This window comes from Mobula hypostoma, chromosome 1, assembly GCF_963921235.1.
Source record: "Mobula hypostoma chromosome 1, sMobHyp1.1, whole genome shotgun sequence".
In the NCBI taxonomy this organism is placed as follows: domain Eukaryota; kingdom Metazoa; phylum Chordata; class Chondrichthyes; order Myliobatiformes; family Myliobatidae; genus Mobula; species Mobula hypostoma.
Window position 1 is genome coordinate 214,821,009 of NC_086097.1, and position 19,810 is coordinate 214,840,818.

General features: G+C 43.2%; 1 protein-coding gene across 2 annotated transcripts in view; it reads left to right on the forward strand.

Moving 5' to 3' along the window:
* LOC134343099 (sodium/potassium-transporting ATPase subunit beta-1-interacting protein 3) overlaps positions 1 to 19,810 on the forward strand; it is a 523,347-nt gene that overhangs the window by 456,236 nt on the left and 47,301 nt on the right. The window contains exon 5 of one of the 2 annotated variants that reach the window (XM_063041993.1): positions 17,286 to 17,386. In XM_063041993.1, coding sequence (XP_062898063.1) covers positions 17,286 to 17,357 — 72 coding nt within the window. In that variant the 3' untranslated portion in view covers positions 17,358 to 17,386. The remainder of the gene's footprint in view (positions 1 to 17,285; positions 17,387 to 19,810) is intronic. The other variant, XM_063041989.1, reaches the window with a different exon arrangement.

The window sequence follows — 19,810 nt, forward strand, 5'->3', positions numbered from 1 at the left end:
AGTAAATATTAAAAATTTAAATTATAAATCATAAATAGAATAAATGGAAAGTAAGGTAGTGCAAAAAAACCGAGAGGCAGGTCCGGATGTTTGGAGGGTACAGCCCAGGTCCGGGTCAGGATCCCTTCAGCAGTCTTATCACAGTTGGAAAGAAGCTGTTCCAAAATCTGGCTGTATGAGTCTTCAAGCTCTGAGCCTTCTCCCGGAGGGAAGAGGGATGAAAATTGTGTTGGCTGGATGGGTCCTGCTCCGACAGCGTACGGTATAAAGTGAGTCCAAGGACGGAAGATTGGTTTGTGTGATGTGCTGCGCCATGTTCATGATCTTCTGCAGCTTCTTTCGGTCTTGGACAGGACAACTTCCATACCAGGTTGTGATGCACCCTAGAAGAATGCTTTCTATGGTGCATCTATAAAAATTAGTGAGGGTTTTAGGGGATAGGCCAAATTTCTTTAGTTTTCTCAGGAAGTAAAGGCGCTGGTGGGCCTTCTTGGCAGTGAACTCTGCTTGGTTGGACCAAGTCAGGTCATTTATGATATTGACCCCGAGGAACCTAAAGCTTTTGACCTGTTCCACTTGAGCACCACTGATGTAAATTGGGTCATGCGATCTACTACTCCTTCTGAAGTCAACAACTAATTCCTTCGTCTTGCTGACGTTGAGGGATAGGTTATTGTCTTTGCACCATGCCACCAGGTTCTTAATTTCCCCTCTGTACTCAAAATCATCATTACCCGAGATACGGACTACAATTGTTGTGTCATCAACAAACTTACATATTGAGTTTGATGGAAACTTGGCTACACAATCATGAGTGTACAGTGAGTACAGCAGGGGGCTGAGTACACAGACTTGTGGGGCACCGGTGCTCAAAGTGATTGTAGAGGAGAGCTTGTCCCCTATTTTCACAGCCTAGGTCCTGTCTGTGAGGAAGTTGAAGATCCAGCTGCAGATCTGAGTGCTATGGCCCAGGTTCTGGAGCTTAGGAATCAGTTTATCTGGAATGACGGTATTAAAGGTAGAGCTGTAGTCAATGAAAAGGAGACTTACGTATGCATCTTTATTCTTCAGGTGTTCTAAGGAGGAATGTAGGGCCAGAGAGATGGCATCTGCCGTTGACTTGTTGCTCTGGTAGGCGAATTGCAAAGCGTCGAGATTGACCGGTAGACTGTGGTTGATGTGTGCCAAAACCAATCTCTCGAAGCACTTCATAGCAATTGATATCAGAGCCACAGGTCAATAGTCATTCAGGCATGCCGTCTTGCTCTTCTTCGGCACTGGGATTATCGTTGCCTTCTTAAAACACGAGGGAACATTAGGGGGGGCTTCTTCACACAGAGAGTGGTGGGAGTGTGGAATGAGCTGCCAGACGAGGTGGTAAATGCGGGTTCTTTATTAACATTTAAGAATAAATTGGACAGATACATGGATGGGAGGTGTATGGAGGGATATGGTCCGTGTGCAGGTCAGTGAGACTAGGCAGAAAATGGTTCGGCACAGCCAAGAAGGGCCAAAAGGCCTGTTTCTGTGCTGTAGTTTCTATAGTTTCTATGGTCTTCTATGGGATCTTAGACTGAAGCAAGGAGCAGTTGAAGATGTCAGCAAACACTCCACCTAGCTCGCTTGCACAGGCCCGGAGAACCTGTCCTGGGATGCCACCTGGGCCCGTCGCCTTCCTTGGATTTATCTTCAGGAAGGCCCTTCTAACGTCCTCCTCAGTGACGATGAATCTCGATGCCACCAGGTGCGGTTCATTCGGAGGGAGTGGGACGCTCTTCTTCTATTCAAATCTTGCGTAGAACACGTTAAGTTCGTCAGGAAGAGAAGCGCCACAGTTATTGATATTCCCAGCCTTTTCTTTGCACCCAGTGATCTCATTTAGACCCTGCCATAGTCTACTGGCATCCCTCTGGTTAGCCTGGGCTTCCAACTTGGCTCGATATTGCCTCTTGGCGCCCTTAATGGCTTTCCGGAGTTCACGCCTGGATTCTGTGTAGCAACAGGTATCCCCGGACCTAAAATCCGCAGCTCTAGCCTTTAAAAGGGATTTGACCTCATAATTCATCCAAGGTTTCCAGTTAGGGAATACCCAGATGGTCTTGCGAGACACACAGTCCTCCGTACATTTCCAAATAAAGTCCGTGACTGCTGAGGCATACTCATCGAGGTTAGCTGCCAGGTCCTTGAATACTAACCAGTCCACCGATTCAAAGCAGTCACGGAGGACCTCATCTGTTTCCTCCATCCAACGCGACACTGCTTTTGACACCGTGACCTCCTGCTTCAGTTTCTGTTTGTAAGCCCGGAGGAGGAGTACGGCCTGATGGTCCGATTTTCCGAAGTGAGATCGTGGGATGGAACGGTAGGCATCCTTGACTGCTGTGTAGCAGTGGTCAAGTATATTCGGGCCTCTAGTGGGGCAGGAGACATGTTGGTATAACTTTGGCAGCGCCTTTCTGAGGTTGGCCTGGTTAAAGTCCCCGGCTGTAATGAGCAAAGCCTCCGGATACCTGGTCTCAAGTTCACTAATGTCGGCATACAGTATGTTCAGAGCACACTCCACGTCCGCCTGGGGGGGAATGTAGACCGCTGTCAGTATGACCGAGGTGAATTCCCGTGGCAGATAGTAGGGACGACCCTTCACCAACAGGTGTTCCAGGTCCGGGCTGCAGGAGCTTATCAGTGCCACTGTGTCCGAGCACCACGCAGTGTTGATCGATAGTCATAGTCATACTTCATTGATCCCGAGGGAAATTGGTTTTCATTACAGTTGCACCGTAAATAATTAAATGGTGATAAAACCATAAATAATTAAATAGCAATATGTAAATTATGCCAGGAAATAAGTCCAAGACTAGCCTATTGGTTCAGGGTGTCTGACCCTCCAAGGGAGGAGTTGTAAAGTTTGATGGCCACAGGCAGGAATGACTTCCTATGACGCTCTGTGTTGCATCTTGGTGGAATGAGTCTCTGGCTGAATGTACTCCTGTGCCCAACCAGTCCATTATGTAGTAGTTGGGAGACATTGTCCAAGATGACATGCAACTTGGACAGCATCCTCTTTTCAGACACCACCGTCAGAGAGTCCAGTTCCATCCCCACAACATCACTGGCCTTACGAATGATTTTGTTGATTCTGTTGGTGTCTGCCACCCTCAGCCTGCTGCCCCAGCACACAACAGCAAACATGATCGCACTGGCCACCACAGACTCATAGAACATCCTCAGTAGCGTCCAACAGATGGTAAAGGACCTCAGTCTCCTCAGGAAATAGAGACGGCCCTGACCCTTCTTGTAGACAGCCTCAGTGTTCTTTCACCAGTCCAGTTTATTGTCAATTCATATCCCCAGGTATTTGTAATCCTCCATCATGTCCACACTGACCCCCTGGATGGAAACAGGGGTCACTGGTGCTTTAGCCCTTCTCAGGTCTACCACCAGCTCCTTAGTCTTTTTCACATTAAGCTGCAGATAATTCTGCTCACACCATGTGACAAAGTTTCCTACCATAGCCCTGTACTCAGCCTCATCTCCCTTGCTGATGCATCCAACTATGGCAGAGTCATCAGAAAACTTCTGAAGATGACAGGACTCTGTGCAGTAGTTGAAGTCCGAGGTGTAAATGGTGATAGGCAGACACCACCTCCCCTCGTCTTGCCTGAAGACGCCGTGCGGTCCATCCGATGGATCGAAAATCCCTCTGGTCGGATGGCACAGTTGGGGGTGACAGGGGAGAGCCAGGTCTCGGTGAAACAGAATACACAGCAGTTCTGCATCTCCCTGCAGTAGGTGAGTCTCCCTTTAAGATCATCCTCCTTGGTCTCTATGGCTTAGCTAGTAGGATGGTGGGCATAGGGACCCTGAAACTCCTCAGCTTCAATCTGGCCCAGCTCTTTTCCCACACTTCCTCGGTAAATAGTGTATCTTTCCAGGTTTCCATCGATGCAGTGTGTTGTTGTCAGCTCTTTGAGGTTGGTGGACGCATCCCGCGGGGATCGGTCGGTGGGTCGCATCATCAGGTGTTCCGGGTCGGGCCGAGTGATGGGGGAGGGTCTGCTGCCACTTCCAGCTGCGGGGGGCCCGGGCTGTCAATTGGGTCGGGCCCCAAAGCTTACACTTAATCCCGGATGGCCGGGCTCCTGGCTGAAACAAGTCCGTAAGCCAAGTCACGGTTGCGGAGGCCTCCGCTCCAGCCGAGCCTCAGGCTTGATTTCCGAGGTCGGCGGCGGAGGCCTCACTTCCGGCAGCTGTGGATGGCCACCAATGGGGCTTTATGGTGGTCGCTCCGGGGAAGCTTCTGGGGTACCTTGAGGTCTCCGCCGTCACTTCTGTGTGGTCGTCTGCTCCGGAGAGGTGCTGGTCGGAATGGGCCATGTCTCCAAGCGCTCCAGCACGGTAGCAGACCGCGGGTCTCCAGGAACATGGTGGGCCTTGCTGGTCGGGTCCAGGTGCGGTCCGGAGTTTAAGAAGCAATTCTGGCGCGGTGGTCTCCAGCTGGGTCAGTAGCTTCGCCAGGGTGTTGTTGATCTTGCTAGATGTACCAGATTGAAGGTTTAGAAGGGTTTCTCGGATATAGGATAGTGGAGAGGGCAGTTTGCTCAGGAGAGCACGTGCAAAGTCGCCAGTTACCGGTGCCATCTTTCTTCAAGTTCCTCCATGCTCTCACGTCTGTCTCCATCAAATCAGGACTGTGCACGGCACCCTACTTGGCAGATAACAGATATCACTCACCGGAGTGGCCGCTGAATGCTGCGTCACGCCGCCATCTTCTCCTCCTCCCCTCACGGGGAGAACGTACCAACTCCTTACAGGCAGTAGCGAGAATTGAACCTGTGTCACCTGTACTGTAGAGCGTTGTGCTAACCACTACTCTCCTGTGCCGCCCAACAATTGTCAAGAAGCAGCCTGGTAATCTCAGGTTCCAAGTTCAGTTCTCACACCAGAGATCTTTATCTATTTCCCAGCTTTTCATTCAGGAGTTTTGTTTCATTAAAGTTCCAAACTCTGCCTTTTTCCAGTGCCATAGTGAACATAGTGAACATCTGCCCACTCCTGGTAGCAAAGGTATTCTTTCCTACTGGTGTTACATTGGAGCCACATCTACATCAGTGTGCACTGCCTCCCAAGCTGTGTACTATTTAACTATTTTTCCAAGACACACCCCCCCACCCGCCCCAGTTGCTTGTCTTATCCTCTTAGTACAAAGCTTGATAGACACTCTGGAAGGTGGCTCTTCTGAGGCCATGAGACAATTGAGCTGGTTCCACAACTTACAGCCTTTTCTGGGAAGGTTCGTCTAGCATGTATCAAAATGTGATGTTGGGAATCTCGTTAAGTCCCAGAATGATTTTGAAAGTAAAATCAAACAAAAACATATTACCACAAAGCAGTGCAGTGAAGCACTCTCATTTCAGATAGAATGTTGGCTTCAGACAAGTTACAGATAGCAAGCAATTTTCACGCTGTCAGTCACGCATAGTTATTTCAATCATAAACTAAGAGTAAGAAATTCTTTGTATTTGAGAAAGATTTTAATAAACAGGCTTAAAGGTCACTTTTTTAGAGAGCAAGTATCTGATAGACTCCTCAGAGTGTAGTTATATTAAGTAGTCTTATAAATTTGGCGTAAATGCCAGACACTAAATTTTGGCCATCAGTATATTCTTGACATTAAGTGAAACTCCACTAAACACACTGGGGACATTCTATATAGTATTAATATATACACTGTGCTCGAGGTTACTCACCAAGTTATTTAATAAGTGAACATATTCATTAGATCATATTTTTAATTAAATTCATTTTACCATATTAAAATAATAGCATTCGAAGCTAATTTGTTTTATTAAATACTTCATTGACATAGTGCTCAAGTGTTAAGATCTGAAAGTATTATATTACAATTCTTCTCACTACTAAACTATATTCCCAAGATGACAAGCTCAAAACAGATCACAATCATTATTCAGAAGTTTAAAGATATTTTATATCACTGTTAGTAATCAGATATTCAAGTATAACCAGATTTTCAAGGAGGATTCTGTATCTCGGCTGCTTCAAAAAGAATATATTGCTAATCATCTTAAAGCAGAACAAATATTAAATGGGTCTTATTCATGACATATTCATAATCATTGTTCCCTCTGATTTGAAATGACCAATGGGTATAAAAATATTATGCTGTGCAATTTTTTGCCCAGTGATGACAACATGTGCGGACTGAATTTTATATATAGAGGTATTCATTTGAACAGCTAGCAAAACACTGATCTAAAGAACTGGGATCTCCTCTGGGTTTGGTTGTTTTCGCTGTCTGCACTCTCAGAAAGAATACATATCAGGCCTGTCACGCGAGTTTCTCGCTGGAAGTTTTGCACATTGTCCATAGGTGACTTGCTTGCTAAATGGCACTTTAAGAAGTCAAATTTCCAAATATCACTCCATTTCTTCCCACTTGCAAACTCTCTAGCAACTTGTGCAATGCAACAGCACATGCAGGTAACACCAGTTTCTGCATTGTACATAAATATTTCTCGTAACTGCATATTCCTGATCTCATGAGCTTTCGGGTGCAGCAGTTTCTACTGTTTCATTAAGCTATTCCACTTCAGATGAACTAGCAGTTCTTTTGTGCTTCACGCCCTTTGCTTCTTTGGAATTCAACTTAGTGAATCAATTTTTTTTTCAATAAAAAATAGTATTAAAAAACCAGTTCTAAATTCTGCAGACAAGTCATCACAAACTCCTCGTTGTCAACGCCGTCTGCATCAGAAACTGGAAAATGAAACGTGATTGTGTATGATCATGAAATATACTTAACATTCCAATGAGGTAGTGGGTGACACCTTTTTGTGAACAGATTATATTCATTTGTGCGCTAGTAGCAAAAGACATGACGCACGCGCGCATGTGTACACCTTAGAGGGAACATTGTCCATAATTTGCAATTCTGAATGTGGCCAGCTCTAAACTTGAGTTTGAATAAAAGTGTAATTTAATTAATCCATGATATAAATACAAGACTGCGATATTTTACTGCATTAAGACCACACTTTGACAGTGCTTACAGTTTCAGTTTCCTAAACTAAGAATTGAAATATTTGTTATGGAGGAAATGCAACTGAGACTTACTAGCCTGGTTTCTGGAATGGTGGGTTTACTACATGAGGAGTGATTGACCGGACCAGCCCTGTATGCTCTAGAGCTTAGTAGTATGAGAGTTGAGTTCAATAAAAGCACTGAAGTTGTATAGGGCTTGAGAATAGATACAGAGCGGATGTTACCCCTCACTAAGGAATGTCAAACCACGTGTCTCAGTTTCAAAATAAGAGTTAGGCCATGTGGGCCTGAGATGAGAAGTTTGAGCACGACTAATAAACAGGCTGAATGAGAGGTTGTTAGACAGCAAGTTAGACTCCTCAAGTACAGCTGTTAAAGTAGTCCAATAAAATGGGTAGACTGGACCGATGTGGCCTCATTTAGAAGAACAGGAGGTGAAAACGTGATATGTTAAATACCTAAGGGGGTTTACTTGGTCAATGATCAGCGAGTATTTCCCTTAGCTTGAACTGAAAATACCAATCTTAAAATAGGAACTTAGCTACAAGAGGAAGGTGTGAAGAGTAATTTCTTATCTCAAAATGTCATATGTCTTCAGAAACTTGAGTATATTAAAGACAGGATTAAGAAGTTTTGTTTTGTATTTGGGAAATTGAGGTAAAATGTTAAATGGTTCTGAATAATATGACAAATTTACAGTGATAAGTGTCCTACTCTGCTTCTATTTCTGGAAGTTTCACGTTCTTAGAAGTGATTAATATGTATGACTTTGCTGCACAGGGTAAAATTGGTCGAGCATTTCAGAGCTTTTTCATGCAGAATAGCAATCAACATTTAATCACTGCCGGAAATGTTTTCCCAAATCCTGAAGCATTAATCTTGTACTTGCCTCTACTTCCATCCTTTTCTGTAAGGTTCTTAAGTAGAGAAAGAGAAATGTTTATGAGAGGAATGAAACACGGGGGCACTAAAATGTGATCATGAGTTGGGACTGGTGTTTGTGTGGGTGTACTGCTGACTGCTTGTCATAATTTTATTGGAAAATCCAACTAGGAATTGTCTGTTGGTATTTTCTCTGAAGTTTTGCCTGGAGAAATGGACTATGGAATAATGATGGGAAATTGAATGCTTCCTTTACCTCCATGAAAATTCAATCTCATGGAATACTCTTTAAATCTGGCATGGATGTAAACTTATTGTAAAATAAAAAGGACAATAGGAGGTTCTTGATATTTGTTACAGTGAGGAACAAAGGAAATCAATTTAAATAAATGCTTGTGGAATGCTAAAACAACACATGGAAAAAATAATCCACTTTTAGAAATAATGCGTTACCAGATCTTACATATAGTAGACCCCCATGAGAGATACCAAAGACAAAGCGGTATCTTGCTGCAACCAATACTAAAGAGGAGCTGTTGGACTGACAGTTAACATTCACTACCATACCAAATTTTTCATTAAGCATTAACATTGCCAGCCCTCAAAGTGACCAGTGATTTCTTGCTGAATGCATGTTTTCTGATAATATTGAAGTCAAGTTTATTAATGAACTGTTGATAGCTCTACAGGTTAGTAATTCAGTAGAATCTTAGAAACAATTGTGTATTAATTACAAGGAATTATTTGCATTCACTGTCTTGTCTGCTTTAGGCATATAAATGAGAGCTCTTATCTGGGTGTCATCTAATCACTGACAAGATAGAAGAGACTGAAAGCAAAACCACAAAGACAATGTTTATGGACAATTAATTGTTTGAATTTAGGACCAATCCTTCTCTTTGCTATAGAGAACTTCAAATCTCCAAGGTATCTTTCTATGTGGGTTTGAATTACTTGACTAGAAAATAAATGTTATAATCCTTGTTGAAATGTGACAAATTCAACATGGTGTCAATGATAAAATAATGAAGGTGATCATCTTTTAATGTAAAATAGTTGTAGTTTGATTGACGTTGATTTAATTCCCTTTGAATCCCAAAAGCTAATTGCCCTCAATTACCTGTTGTATCCCCAATAATACAATTGCTTGCAAATTCCTGCAGATTTAGCACAGTTCAGGAGCAGTACAATATATATTTAAAACAACAGAGACAAATAATGAAGAAATCTCCAATACGAGCTGAGGTGAATGGGGATTCGTTAGTTAGGGGAACAGAAATGAGGTGCTGTGGACAAGAACGAGATTCCTGGATGGTACATTGCCGTTCGGGTGCCGGGGTCCTGGACATCTTGGATCGAGTCTTCAGCGTTCTTAAGTGGAAGGGTAAACAGCCAGAGGTCCACGTAGGTACCAATGACACAGGTAGGAAGATTGACAAGTTCTGCAAAGAGTGTTCAGGGAGTTGCGTGCTAAGTTAAGGGGAATCAGAAACAGGTTTATTATCACCGGCATGTATGTTAACTTAGCAGCAGCAGTTCAATGCAATACATAATATAGAAGAAAATAAATAAATAAATAACAGTACTGTACATGTATATTGAATAGATTAAAAATTGTGCAAAAACAGAGATGATATATATTAAAAAATGAGATGGTGTTCACAGGTTCAATATCCATTTAGGAATCGGATGCCAGTGGGGAAGAAGCTGTTCCTGAATCGCTGAGTGTGCGCCTTCAGGCTTCTGTACCTCCTACCTGATGGTAATAATGAGAAAAGGGCATGCCCTGGGTGCTGGATGTCCTTAATAATGGATGCTGCCTTTCTGAGACACCGCTCCTTGAAGATGTCCTGGGTACTTTGTAGGCTAGTAGCCAAGATGGAGCTGACTAAATTTACTCCCCTCTGCAGCCTTTGCAGTAGCAGACTGTGATACAGCCTGTCAGAGATTTATGAGTGGTTTTGTTAACATACCAAATCTCCTCAAACTCCTAATGAAGTGTAGTCACTGTCTTGCCTTCTTTGTAGCTGCATCGATATGTTGGGACCAGATTAGATCCTCAGAGATCTTGACACTCAGGAACTTGAAACTGCTCACTCTCTCCACTTCTGATCCCTCTATGAGGATTGGTACGTGTTCCTTCATCTTACCCTTCTTGAAGTCCACGATCAGCTCTTTCGTCTTACTGACGTTGAGTGCCAGGTTGTTCCTATGGCACCACTCCACTAGTTGGTATATCTCACTCCTGTACGCCCTCTCGTCACCACCTGAGATTCTACCAACAATAGTTGTATTATCAGCAAATTTATAGATAGTATTTGAACTATGCCTAGCCACACAGTCATGTGTATAGAGAGAGTAGAGCAGTGGGCTAAGTACACGCCCAAGGTGCACCAGTGTTGATCGTCAGTGAGGAGGAGATATTATCTCAAATACACACTGATTGTGGTCTTCCTGTTAGGAAGTCGAGCATCCAATTGCAGAGGGATGTACAGAGTCCAGCTTCGGTAACTTATCAGTCAGGTTTGTGGGAATGATGGTCTTAAATGCTGAGCTATAGTCGATGAACAGAATCTTGACATAGGTGTTTGTATTGTCCAGGTGGTCTAAGGCCATGTGAAGAGCCATTGAGATTGCGTCTGCCGTTGACCTATTGCGGCGATAAGCAAAATGCAACGGGTCCAGGTCCTTGCTGAGGCAGGAGTTCAGTCTAGTCATGACCAGCCTCTCAAAGCATTTCATCACTGTAGATGTGAGTTACTGGGCAATAGTCATGAAGGCAGCTCACGTTATTCTTCTTAGGCACTGGTATAATTTTTGCCTTTCTGAAGTAAGTGGGAACTTCTGCCTGTAGCAGTGAGAGGTTGAAAATGTCCTCGAATACTCCCGCCAGTTGGTTGGCACAGGTTTTCAGAGCCTTACCAGGTATTCCATTGGGACCTTCCACCTTGCAAGGAAGGACCTTCAGTGTTGTGATCTCAGTATTACTACCCATGTCACATGCTAGTGTGGCCAGAAATAGGAAGGTTATACAGTTTAACACATGGTTAAGGAGTTGGTGTAGGAGAGAGGGCATCAGATTTTTGGGTCATTTAGCTCTCTTCCGGGGAAGGTGGAACCTTTACCTCCACAGAAGAGACAGTTTGTACCTGAACTGGAAGGGGACAAATGTGCAGTGCAGAGGAGATTTACGAGGATGTTGCCTCGATTGGAGGGGTACTTTATGAGAATAGGTTGAGTGAACTTGGCCTTTTCTTGGAGCGACGGAGGATGAGCGGTGACCTGATAGAGGTGTATAAGATGATGATAGGCGTTGATTGTATGGATAGCCAGAGGCTCTTTCCCAGGGCTGAAATGGCTAATATGATGGGGCATAGTATTAAAGTGCTTGCAAATAGGTACTGAGGAGATGTCAGGGATAAGTTTTTCACACAGAGAGTGGTGGGTGCGTGGAATGCACTGCCGGCAGTGGTAGTAGAAATGGATACAATAGGATCTTTTAAGACCCTCTTAGATAGGTACGTGGAGCTTAGAAAAATAGAGGGCTATGTGGTAGGGAAATTCTAGGCAGTCTCTGGAGTAGGTTACATGGTCAGCACAACACTACTGAGCTGCCAGTCCTGTTCCTCCTGCAACCAAGTTTCACTCATGGCTACAATATCATAATTCCATGTGTTGATCCATGCCCTGAGCTCATCTGCCTTTCCTACAATACTTGAAACATACGCACCTCAGGACATTAGTTGCACCAGTCATCTTCTGATTCCTGACTTTGTCTGAGGTCTTAACAACATCTGTTTCCTCAACCTCTCCACTAACTGTTCAGGCATTCTGGTTCCCATACCCTTGCAACTCCAGTTTAAACATCACTCCCTGCCCCTCTCCCCATGCCGCACTAGCAAAACTTCCTGTTAGAGCATTTATAGAACATAGAAATTTACAGCACATTACAGGACTTTTGGCCCTATTTTCTATGTTTCTATGTTTCTATGGATGGGATATATGAGTATTTGGACAGACATGGACAGATTAGGGATAGTCAGCATGGTTTTGTGTGTGGTAAGTAGTGTCTAACCAACGTTACAGAGTTTTTCGAGGAAGTTACCAGAAGGCAAGGCAGTGGATGTTGTCTACATGGACTTTAGTAAGGCATTTGACATGGTCCCACACGAGGAGTTGGTCAAGAAGGTTCAGACACTTGACATTGAAGATGAGGTTGTAAATTGGATTAGACACTGGCTTTGTGGGAAAAGATAGAGAGTGGTAGTAGATGGTTGCTTCTCCGACTGGAGGCCTGTGACTAGTGGAGTAGAGCAGGAATTAGTGCTGGGCCCATTGTTGTTTGTCATCTATATTAATGATCTGAATGATAATGTTGTTAATTGAATCAGCAAATTTGTAGAATACACCAAAATTGGGGGTGTAATGGATGGTGAAGAAGACTATCAGAGCTTGCATTGAGATAAGGAGCAGCTCAAAAAATGGCGGGTGAAATTCAATGCAGACAAGTGTGAGGTGTTGCACTTTGGTAGGATCAAACAGGGGAGGTCTTATATAGTGAATAGTAGGGCATTGATAGGGTAAATGCAAACAGGCTTTTTCCACTGAGTTTGGTGGAACTATAACTGGAGGTCATGAGTTAAGTGTGAAAGGTGAAAAATTTAAAGTGAACATGAGCGAAAATTTCTTCATTCAGAGGGTCGCAAAAGTATGGAATGAGTGCAAATTTCTCAAAGTCTGAAGGATTTAGGGTGCAGGGAAAGATAAGGATGTGGGAGTGAATCATGCAGTCCAGTACCTGCCCTCCTGCCTGAAGGAATTGTTGTGAGTGGTGCTTGAGAGAATGTCATTCCACTTGACACTCCATGTGGTTCTCTGAAGGTACAAGAATCAATTAATCTGATTTATAAAGTGTCTGACAGGAGATGAGATTATCTGGTAGCTTCCAACATTACCACAACTATTCCTACTTCAATTTATCAAGATTCTAGACTGTTTATTTTCATTCCCTGTACACAAGTGCAAAGGAATACGTAATAGTTGTTACACCAGATCTGATGCAGCGCAAAAAACACAATAAGGTAAAAAACACAATAATAACAAAAATATAATAAATACAAATGCATAATATAGTTTATATACATTGATTGTACTGTATGTCCATAGATACGGGAGTGTCTGTACATAAGGCGACTGACAGGAAATAAAGTAGTAGTGACTAGATGTGTGAAGGGGTAGATTAGTGGGTGGAGGTGTTGATCAGCCTTAGTGCTTGGGGAAAGTAACTGAGTCTGGTGGTCCTGGCATGTTTGCTACGTAGCCTCCTCCCTTAATGGACTGGAATGAACAGTCCATGAGCAAGGTAGGTGGGATCCTTCATGAAGTTACTGGCCATTTTCTGGCACCTTCCTGTATGTATGTCCTCGATGGTAGTTAGGGTGTTGCTGGTGATGTGTTGGGCAGTATGTCTACCCGTTGTGGAGCCTTCCCGTCCGCTGCAGTTTAGTTTCCGTAGTATGTAGTGGTGCAGCTCGATGGGATGCTGCGCATCTGTAGAATGATGTGCAACGTCCAGCTCTGTTCAGCCTTCTCAGAAATTCGAGGTGTTGGTGAGCTTTCCTGATGGTGTAGAATGTGTTCTGCGACGAAGACAGGTTGTGAGTGATGTGCGCTCCCAAGAGATTGAAACTGCTCGCAATTTCCGCTGTTGTGCTGTGAATGTAAAGTGGGGGTGTGAGTAGTGTGAGTTCTCCTGAAGTTGATAATCATCTCCTTCGTCTTGTTGACTTTCAGGAAGAGGTTATTTGCTTGGCTCTTCCACCTCCTATCTGCCGGCGCATCATCATTGGTGACAAGCTCTATCACTGTCATGTTATCAGTGAATTTGTCAATACGGTTACCTGGGTATTTCGCTGTGCAGTCATGTGTGAGCAGAGTGTACGGCAATAGGCTCAGCACTCTGCCTGGGAGAGCACCCATGTTGAGGATGATGTGGAGGGAGGAGTGTTTGTACATCCTGACTATCTGAGGTCTGTTGGTTAGGAAGCCCAACACTCAGATGCACAGTTGTGTATTTAGGCTGAGGAGTAAGGAATTTGTTCACCAAGGTCTGTGGGACAATAGTATTGAATGACGAACTGCACTTCAGATCAGTTTTCTGACATAAGTGTCTTTGTTTTCTAGGTGTATCAGAGCCAGGGACATGACAGATGCTATGGCATCTGTTGGTAAGTGGGTCTGTCATTGACTTGTGGCTGCAATGGAGGTTTTGATATGTACCATTACTGTCCATTCATGCTGATTGGCATCACTGCCACTAGGCAGTAGACATTTAGTTCTGAAGATGCAAAGTTCTTTGATGATGATGCTGGTTGATTTGCAGCATGTGGAGACAGCAGCTTGGATGAGTGATGTGTTGAAGATGTCCATGAAGAGGTCAGTGAGCTGGTGTATACACTCGCTGAGTACTCAGCCTGGGATGTTATCTGGCCTGGGGTTTGACTCTCTGCAGTGGGCTTCTCACGTCTGCTGCTGTTACAGACGGTGATTGCTCACCTGGGAGTGGGGTAGCTTTCATGACAGACATTGTGTTTCTTACGTAAATATTGTTTTTGCGGCGTCAGGGAGGGAAGTATCACAGGTACAGTTGACACTGTTTTTCCTTGCATGCTCGTACTGCAGAGATTGTTGTCGGACAGGTGCACCTGAATTTTTTGAGCGTAGGTGGTCTTAGTCCTCTTGATGCTTAAGATGATGTTTTTCTTGGCTGCTGAGAAAGCTATTCTGTCACCAGACTTGAAGGCAGTATCTCGGGCTTTTAGTAGGGAGTGCAACTCTGCATTCAGCCAGGGTTCTGGTTGGGCCGTGAGGTAACAGTTCTTGAGGTACCATTGTTATCTACACACTTACTGATGTAGCCGATGACAGATGAGGCATATTCCTCAAGGTCAGTGTCTTCTTGGTCTTTGGTGACTTCCTTGAACATCTGCCAGCTAGTTTGTTCAAAACAGTCCTTAAGCATAGAGAGTGCTGAATCTGTGGAATTCTTTGCCCCAGGCGGCTCTGGAGGCCAAGGCTGTATGTATATTTAGGGCAGAGGTTGATAGATTCTTGATTGGTCAGGGCATGAAGGGATACGGGGATTGGGGCTGAGAGGAAAATTGGATGAGCCATGATGAGATGGCAGAGCAGACTCGATGGGCCAAATGGCCTAATTCTGCTCCTATATCTTATGGTCTTATAGATTGCCTCATTGGACCATACAATGATAGTCCTTTTTACTGGTTTCTCCATTTTCAGCAGTGGTCAGTGTGCGAGGATTAACATTGTGGAGATGTGGTCAGAGAGGCCAAGATGCAGTGTGGGGTGGCTTTGTAAGTACTGTGTCTGCTTGCATAAACATTGTTGAGTCTGATTGTTCCCCTAATGGCCATGGTGATGTATTGGAGAAATCTGGGTAAAATGTCCTGCAGGTTAACATATTTGAAGTCTCCTGCATTTATGAAGAGATTCTCTTGAATACTTGTTTTGTAGAGAGCTGATGATGCTATAAAGGTCTCGCAGTGCATCCTTGGTGTTTGCACTTGGGGAGTTGTGACAGTGGTGATGAACACAACAATAAACTCCCTGAACAGTTAATGTGGCCGGCGTTCAATTTATTTGCCCCAGAACAGTGACTACTAGCTACAGATGAGTTTGTTAATGTACACACCTTTGAATTTGACAGATGGAGTTAATCTGTGGAGCAGAGTTATTGCATCGAGCTAAGGTGCCGAGTCGGGCATGTTGTTGCTTAGCTGCGTTTCAGTGCAAACCAGAATGCAGCAGTTTCTCATCTCTTTCTGTGCATTCATTCTCAGTCCCAGTGAGTCCATTTTATTTTCTAGTGAGTGGATATTGGCCAGGAAAGATGATGATTCTGCTGGCCTGGTAAGGTTAGCTGTCAGCCAGGGTAGTGCTCTGGCTCCATTTGCCACGTTTCTGCTTCCTCTTACACTGCCTGCGTCTGGCAATTTGGCCAGGTCACTGTTACCAAATCTGGTGTCCATGGAATCCCTCGTCTGTTGAACATGACTATTAACTCTGCTGTCAGTGGCTCAAAAGTAATTTTGTCTAAGAGTATGGCCACATTGTACTTGTGGAGCTTTGGTTGGCTAAACTTCCTGACTAGAAACGTTGAAACATGATCTAGGAATTTAAAACTAACGCTATTATTTGGAACTGGAGAATCCACTGTGTCTTTGCTTGTTACTAATTTTGTCTAAATGTCAGGCAGTTTATGGCATCTTAAAAGTGAGATCACTAGTATATTCTTTGATGCAGTGCCATGTAAATCATGGGAAATTATGATTAAAATGCCACTGGAAAGTATTCCAACAGAAATATTAGGTAGTTATTCAGCTCTCATTATCGCCTCCTTAGTGTCTGCCTTTGCTAGTACCATCTTGGGGACATTATTGGTCAAAATATATTAGGATTCAGGTCTGGACTAGAACACTTCATCTGAGCATCAATTATATCTGTTGTCATTTCCAGGCAAACACATCAGCTCAAAGCTTCTGATATCACTTACTGTGATATCTACAGAGGAAGATCGGAGCAAAATACCAATGCAAGGGCAACTGGAAGAAATATCATAATATCCTTGCACCAGAAGTACCAGTAGGGGGAATAGCCCTTTTTTTTAAAAAAAGGAGAAGTGGCCTATCAAAGGGATATTACTATTAAAGCCTTCGGTCTTAACACATGCTCAGACAAAATTTTGATCTTGTCAGGTTTTATATGTTGGAGACATTGTCCTGTATGTCCATCAGGCAGAAATGATAGCTTCATTCCAGGCCCTGTTATTTACATGAAGCTTCCTCCTGCTAGAGAAGTTGTGCAGTATAGTGCTGGTCCAACAGAACTGGTCTTAACCATCTCCCAGTCAGGAATGTGAAAATGAAATGCAGCAGTTAGAGGAAGAATATGTCTTACGACATTTTTTCACCACTTAATAGATATCAAGCTGATTTCTAGGTACTGATTTATTGTTTCTGAAATACCTTGGTTGCTCATTTGATTTTATTTTTAAAAAAGCACTTCAGAATAGTAGATGAGATAGTTTATCAAATCTGACTTTTCCATGTCATGAACATAGCTTTCAATTTCTACATGCATTTTGGTGAATTGATATTAAAACACCCTGATATGATAACAGTTATCAAAAAAAAATCTTGTTTGACAGAACTGGTCCATAGGTAAGGTATAGATAGTTCTAGTTTGATCAGCCTCGGATGGATATGTTGAAAGCTACCCGAAAACATTGGATAACCTTGGCTTTTCCCTGTTACATCTCCCTACAGCTCATTGGTTTTGTCTATGCCTGCTATGTGATCAGCGTTTTCACTGAAGAAGAGGACAGCTGTAAGTACTGAAAAAACGCCCGTCTCTGGATCACTCCAGGGTGAGACATGACCTTTGTAATAAATAATTTGACATGGGTTTAGACTGCATTTCAGCAATTTATAATTAAAGTAATTAGAACTTTCTTTCAGCAGCTCTTTTCGGCTTTGGCGAACCAATAACAAATCTCATAATATAAAGTTTTAATTTTCCAACACAAAGTAAGGGTATAAAGGGTATTACCACTTATCTCTCAGATTAATGTTCTATGGGATGCACTGGTTTCAGAACCTATGGAAAGCAATGTTCAAGGTTACTCAGTAAGAGTTACTTAATATAATTGGACAGGATTTGCATTCCTGGCTGGTACTCATTTCTTTCAGAAGATTAATTGTTTGGGTTACAAATTAAGTTCAATTCTACTTTATTATTGAAAGTGCATTCAAAAATGCCTACATGTTATTCCATTCTTGGTGGTGAGTTGGGTGGGGTGCACGAGAAGGTGAAGGAAAAGAATCATTGGAATTACAGGACAGAATTTCCAACATTGGTGGGTGATAATGCAGATTAGCTGCTCTTTAAACAGATTTGCCATTAATATTTCCATTTGCCTTAGTGGATATGTATAAATTCACTTATCACCATTGCCCTTTCTCTCCCCCTCAGCAACAAAGGTCATGCATTTGATAAGATATTTACACACAATAAAAAAAACCTGCTTAGTTTTTTGTGTGGGGAATCACAACTGGGCTGCGATCCAAATCTCTGTCACTTAACAGCTCTTAGTTCAAATCATTAACTTTCCAAAGCAGATAAACACCCTCTAAAATTACCCAGCTGAATTTAGAAAAATGCAGAAGTTTTCCACATAGCGAACAGCTAAAATGAAATAGTTCAATGAATATAGTTCACAGATATGTTACCTGTCTGTTTATTAATTATTCCAGGAGATTCGTTAATGATGACTGTGATGCTTTAAATGTTGCATGTCGTCTGCATGGAAGTGTCATAAAAAAAAATAAGGATTTGGGAGGTGGCTGAATCTTTGAACTTAATAGTTAAGTTGGAAAGAAATATGCTGCTGGAAATGGCTACTTCTGATAACTGATTGTTACCATTTTGGACAAGATGAATAACATAGTAAGACACAAAATGCTGGAGGAACTCAGCAGGACAGGCAGCATCTATGGAAAAAGAGTACTGTCGACGTTTCAGGGTGAAATCTATCCTGCCGAAGGGTTGCGGTCCAAAACGTCGACTGCATAGATGCTGCCTGGCGCTGAGGTCCTTTAGCATTTTGCGGGCGTTGCTTGGATTTCCAGCATCTGCAGATTTTCTCTTGGTTGTGATGGGGAGAAAGGTATGCTGCTGGAAATAGCTGCTTCCAATGACTGATTTTTAAGATTTTGGACAAGATGAATAACATAGTAAACAGGATGAGCTTTGTAGATGTTACTTACATGGCCTTCCAGAAGGCATCTGATAAAGAAGCAATTAAGGCCAGTGCTTATGAACCTGAAGGCTAATACTTATTTTAAAATCAGGAAAAAGGCTTAGGAATAAGTGAAAAATTGTAGATGTGGGCTTGGTGCTCGCTATGGGAAGGAGGTGACTGGTGGGGCCTCTGAAGCCTCTGTTTTTGGGGCTGTAACTATTTCTGAACTGCTTTAAATGGTTAGATAACAAGCTACAATTCTGGGCTACTGAGTGGCAGAAGTACCAGCATTAGTAGATTAAGCCATTAAGCAACATTGTAGTAACTTGGAACAATGTGACTTCAGTCCAAACAAGGATGAAGTACGTTCCAGAGGACGAAATGCTAGAAACAGCGGAAGTTCAAAGAGGCTTGGGGACACAGGTAGATTGATCATTGGGCTGCAATGGGCAAGTACAGAAAATAATCAATAAATGATAACATGGTACTTTTATTGTCCCTCATGTCTAGAAACCTATAAAACAAGAGGGTAAAAGAGTTATGCTGCAAACTTATAACCATACCTGGAGCTATGAGCTGTCTGGTATTAGAGGGAGTGCAGCATAGATCTTCTGGAACGATAGCCTGGATTAAAAATATTCTGATGCTCACAAAGACATGCTCAAAAGACCCAACAAATGTTTCTTCAAGACCCCACTGGTAGACAAGTCCACACCGTGAAAGGCCTAAGGTTCCATGCAGCTGCCTTCCCATCACCGTGGTGTTAAAAGGCATACACTCCGCACTCACCTTACAAGTAGGGTGAAAAGAGGTTGATTAATGGGGAGGTGCTTAGGGGATAGGTGCTAATTTGTAGGGGCATGCTGGAGAGTAAAACAAGGGGAGAGCTCAGGACTAGGAGGACAATCAGGACACCATGAGGTTAGGGCATTACTGTGAGGATACGAGTGCAGGGCAAGAGATTTGCAGCATCTGCTGTAAGGAGGCACGAGATCAAGATTGAAGGTCACACCAGAAAAGGGAGAGTTGAACATTTGACAGATCAGAGTA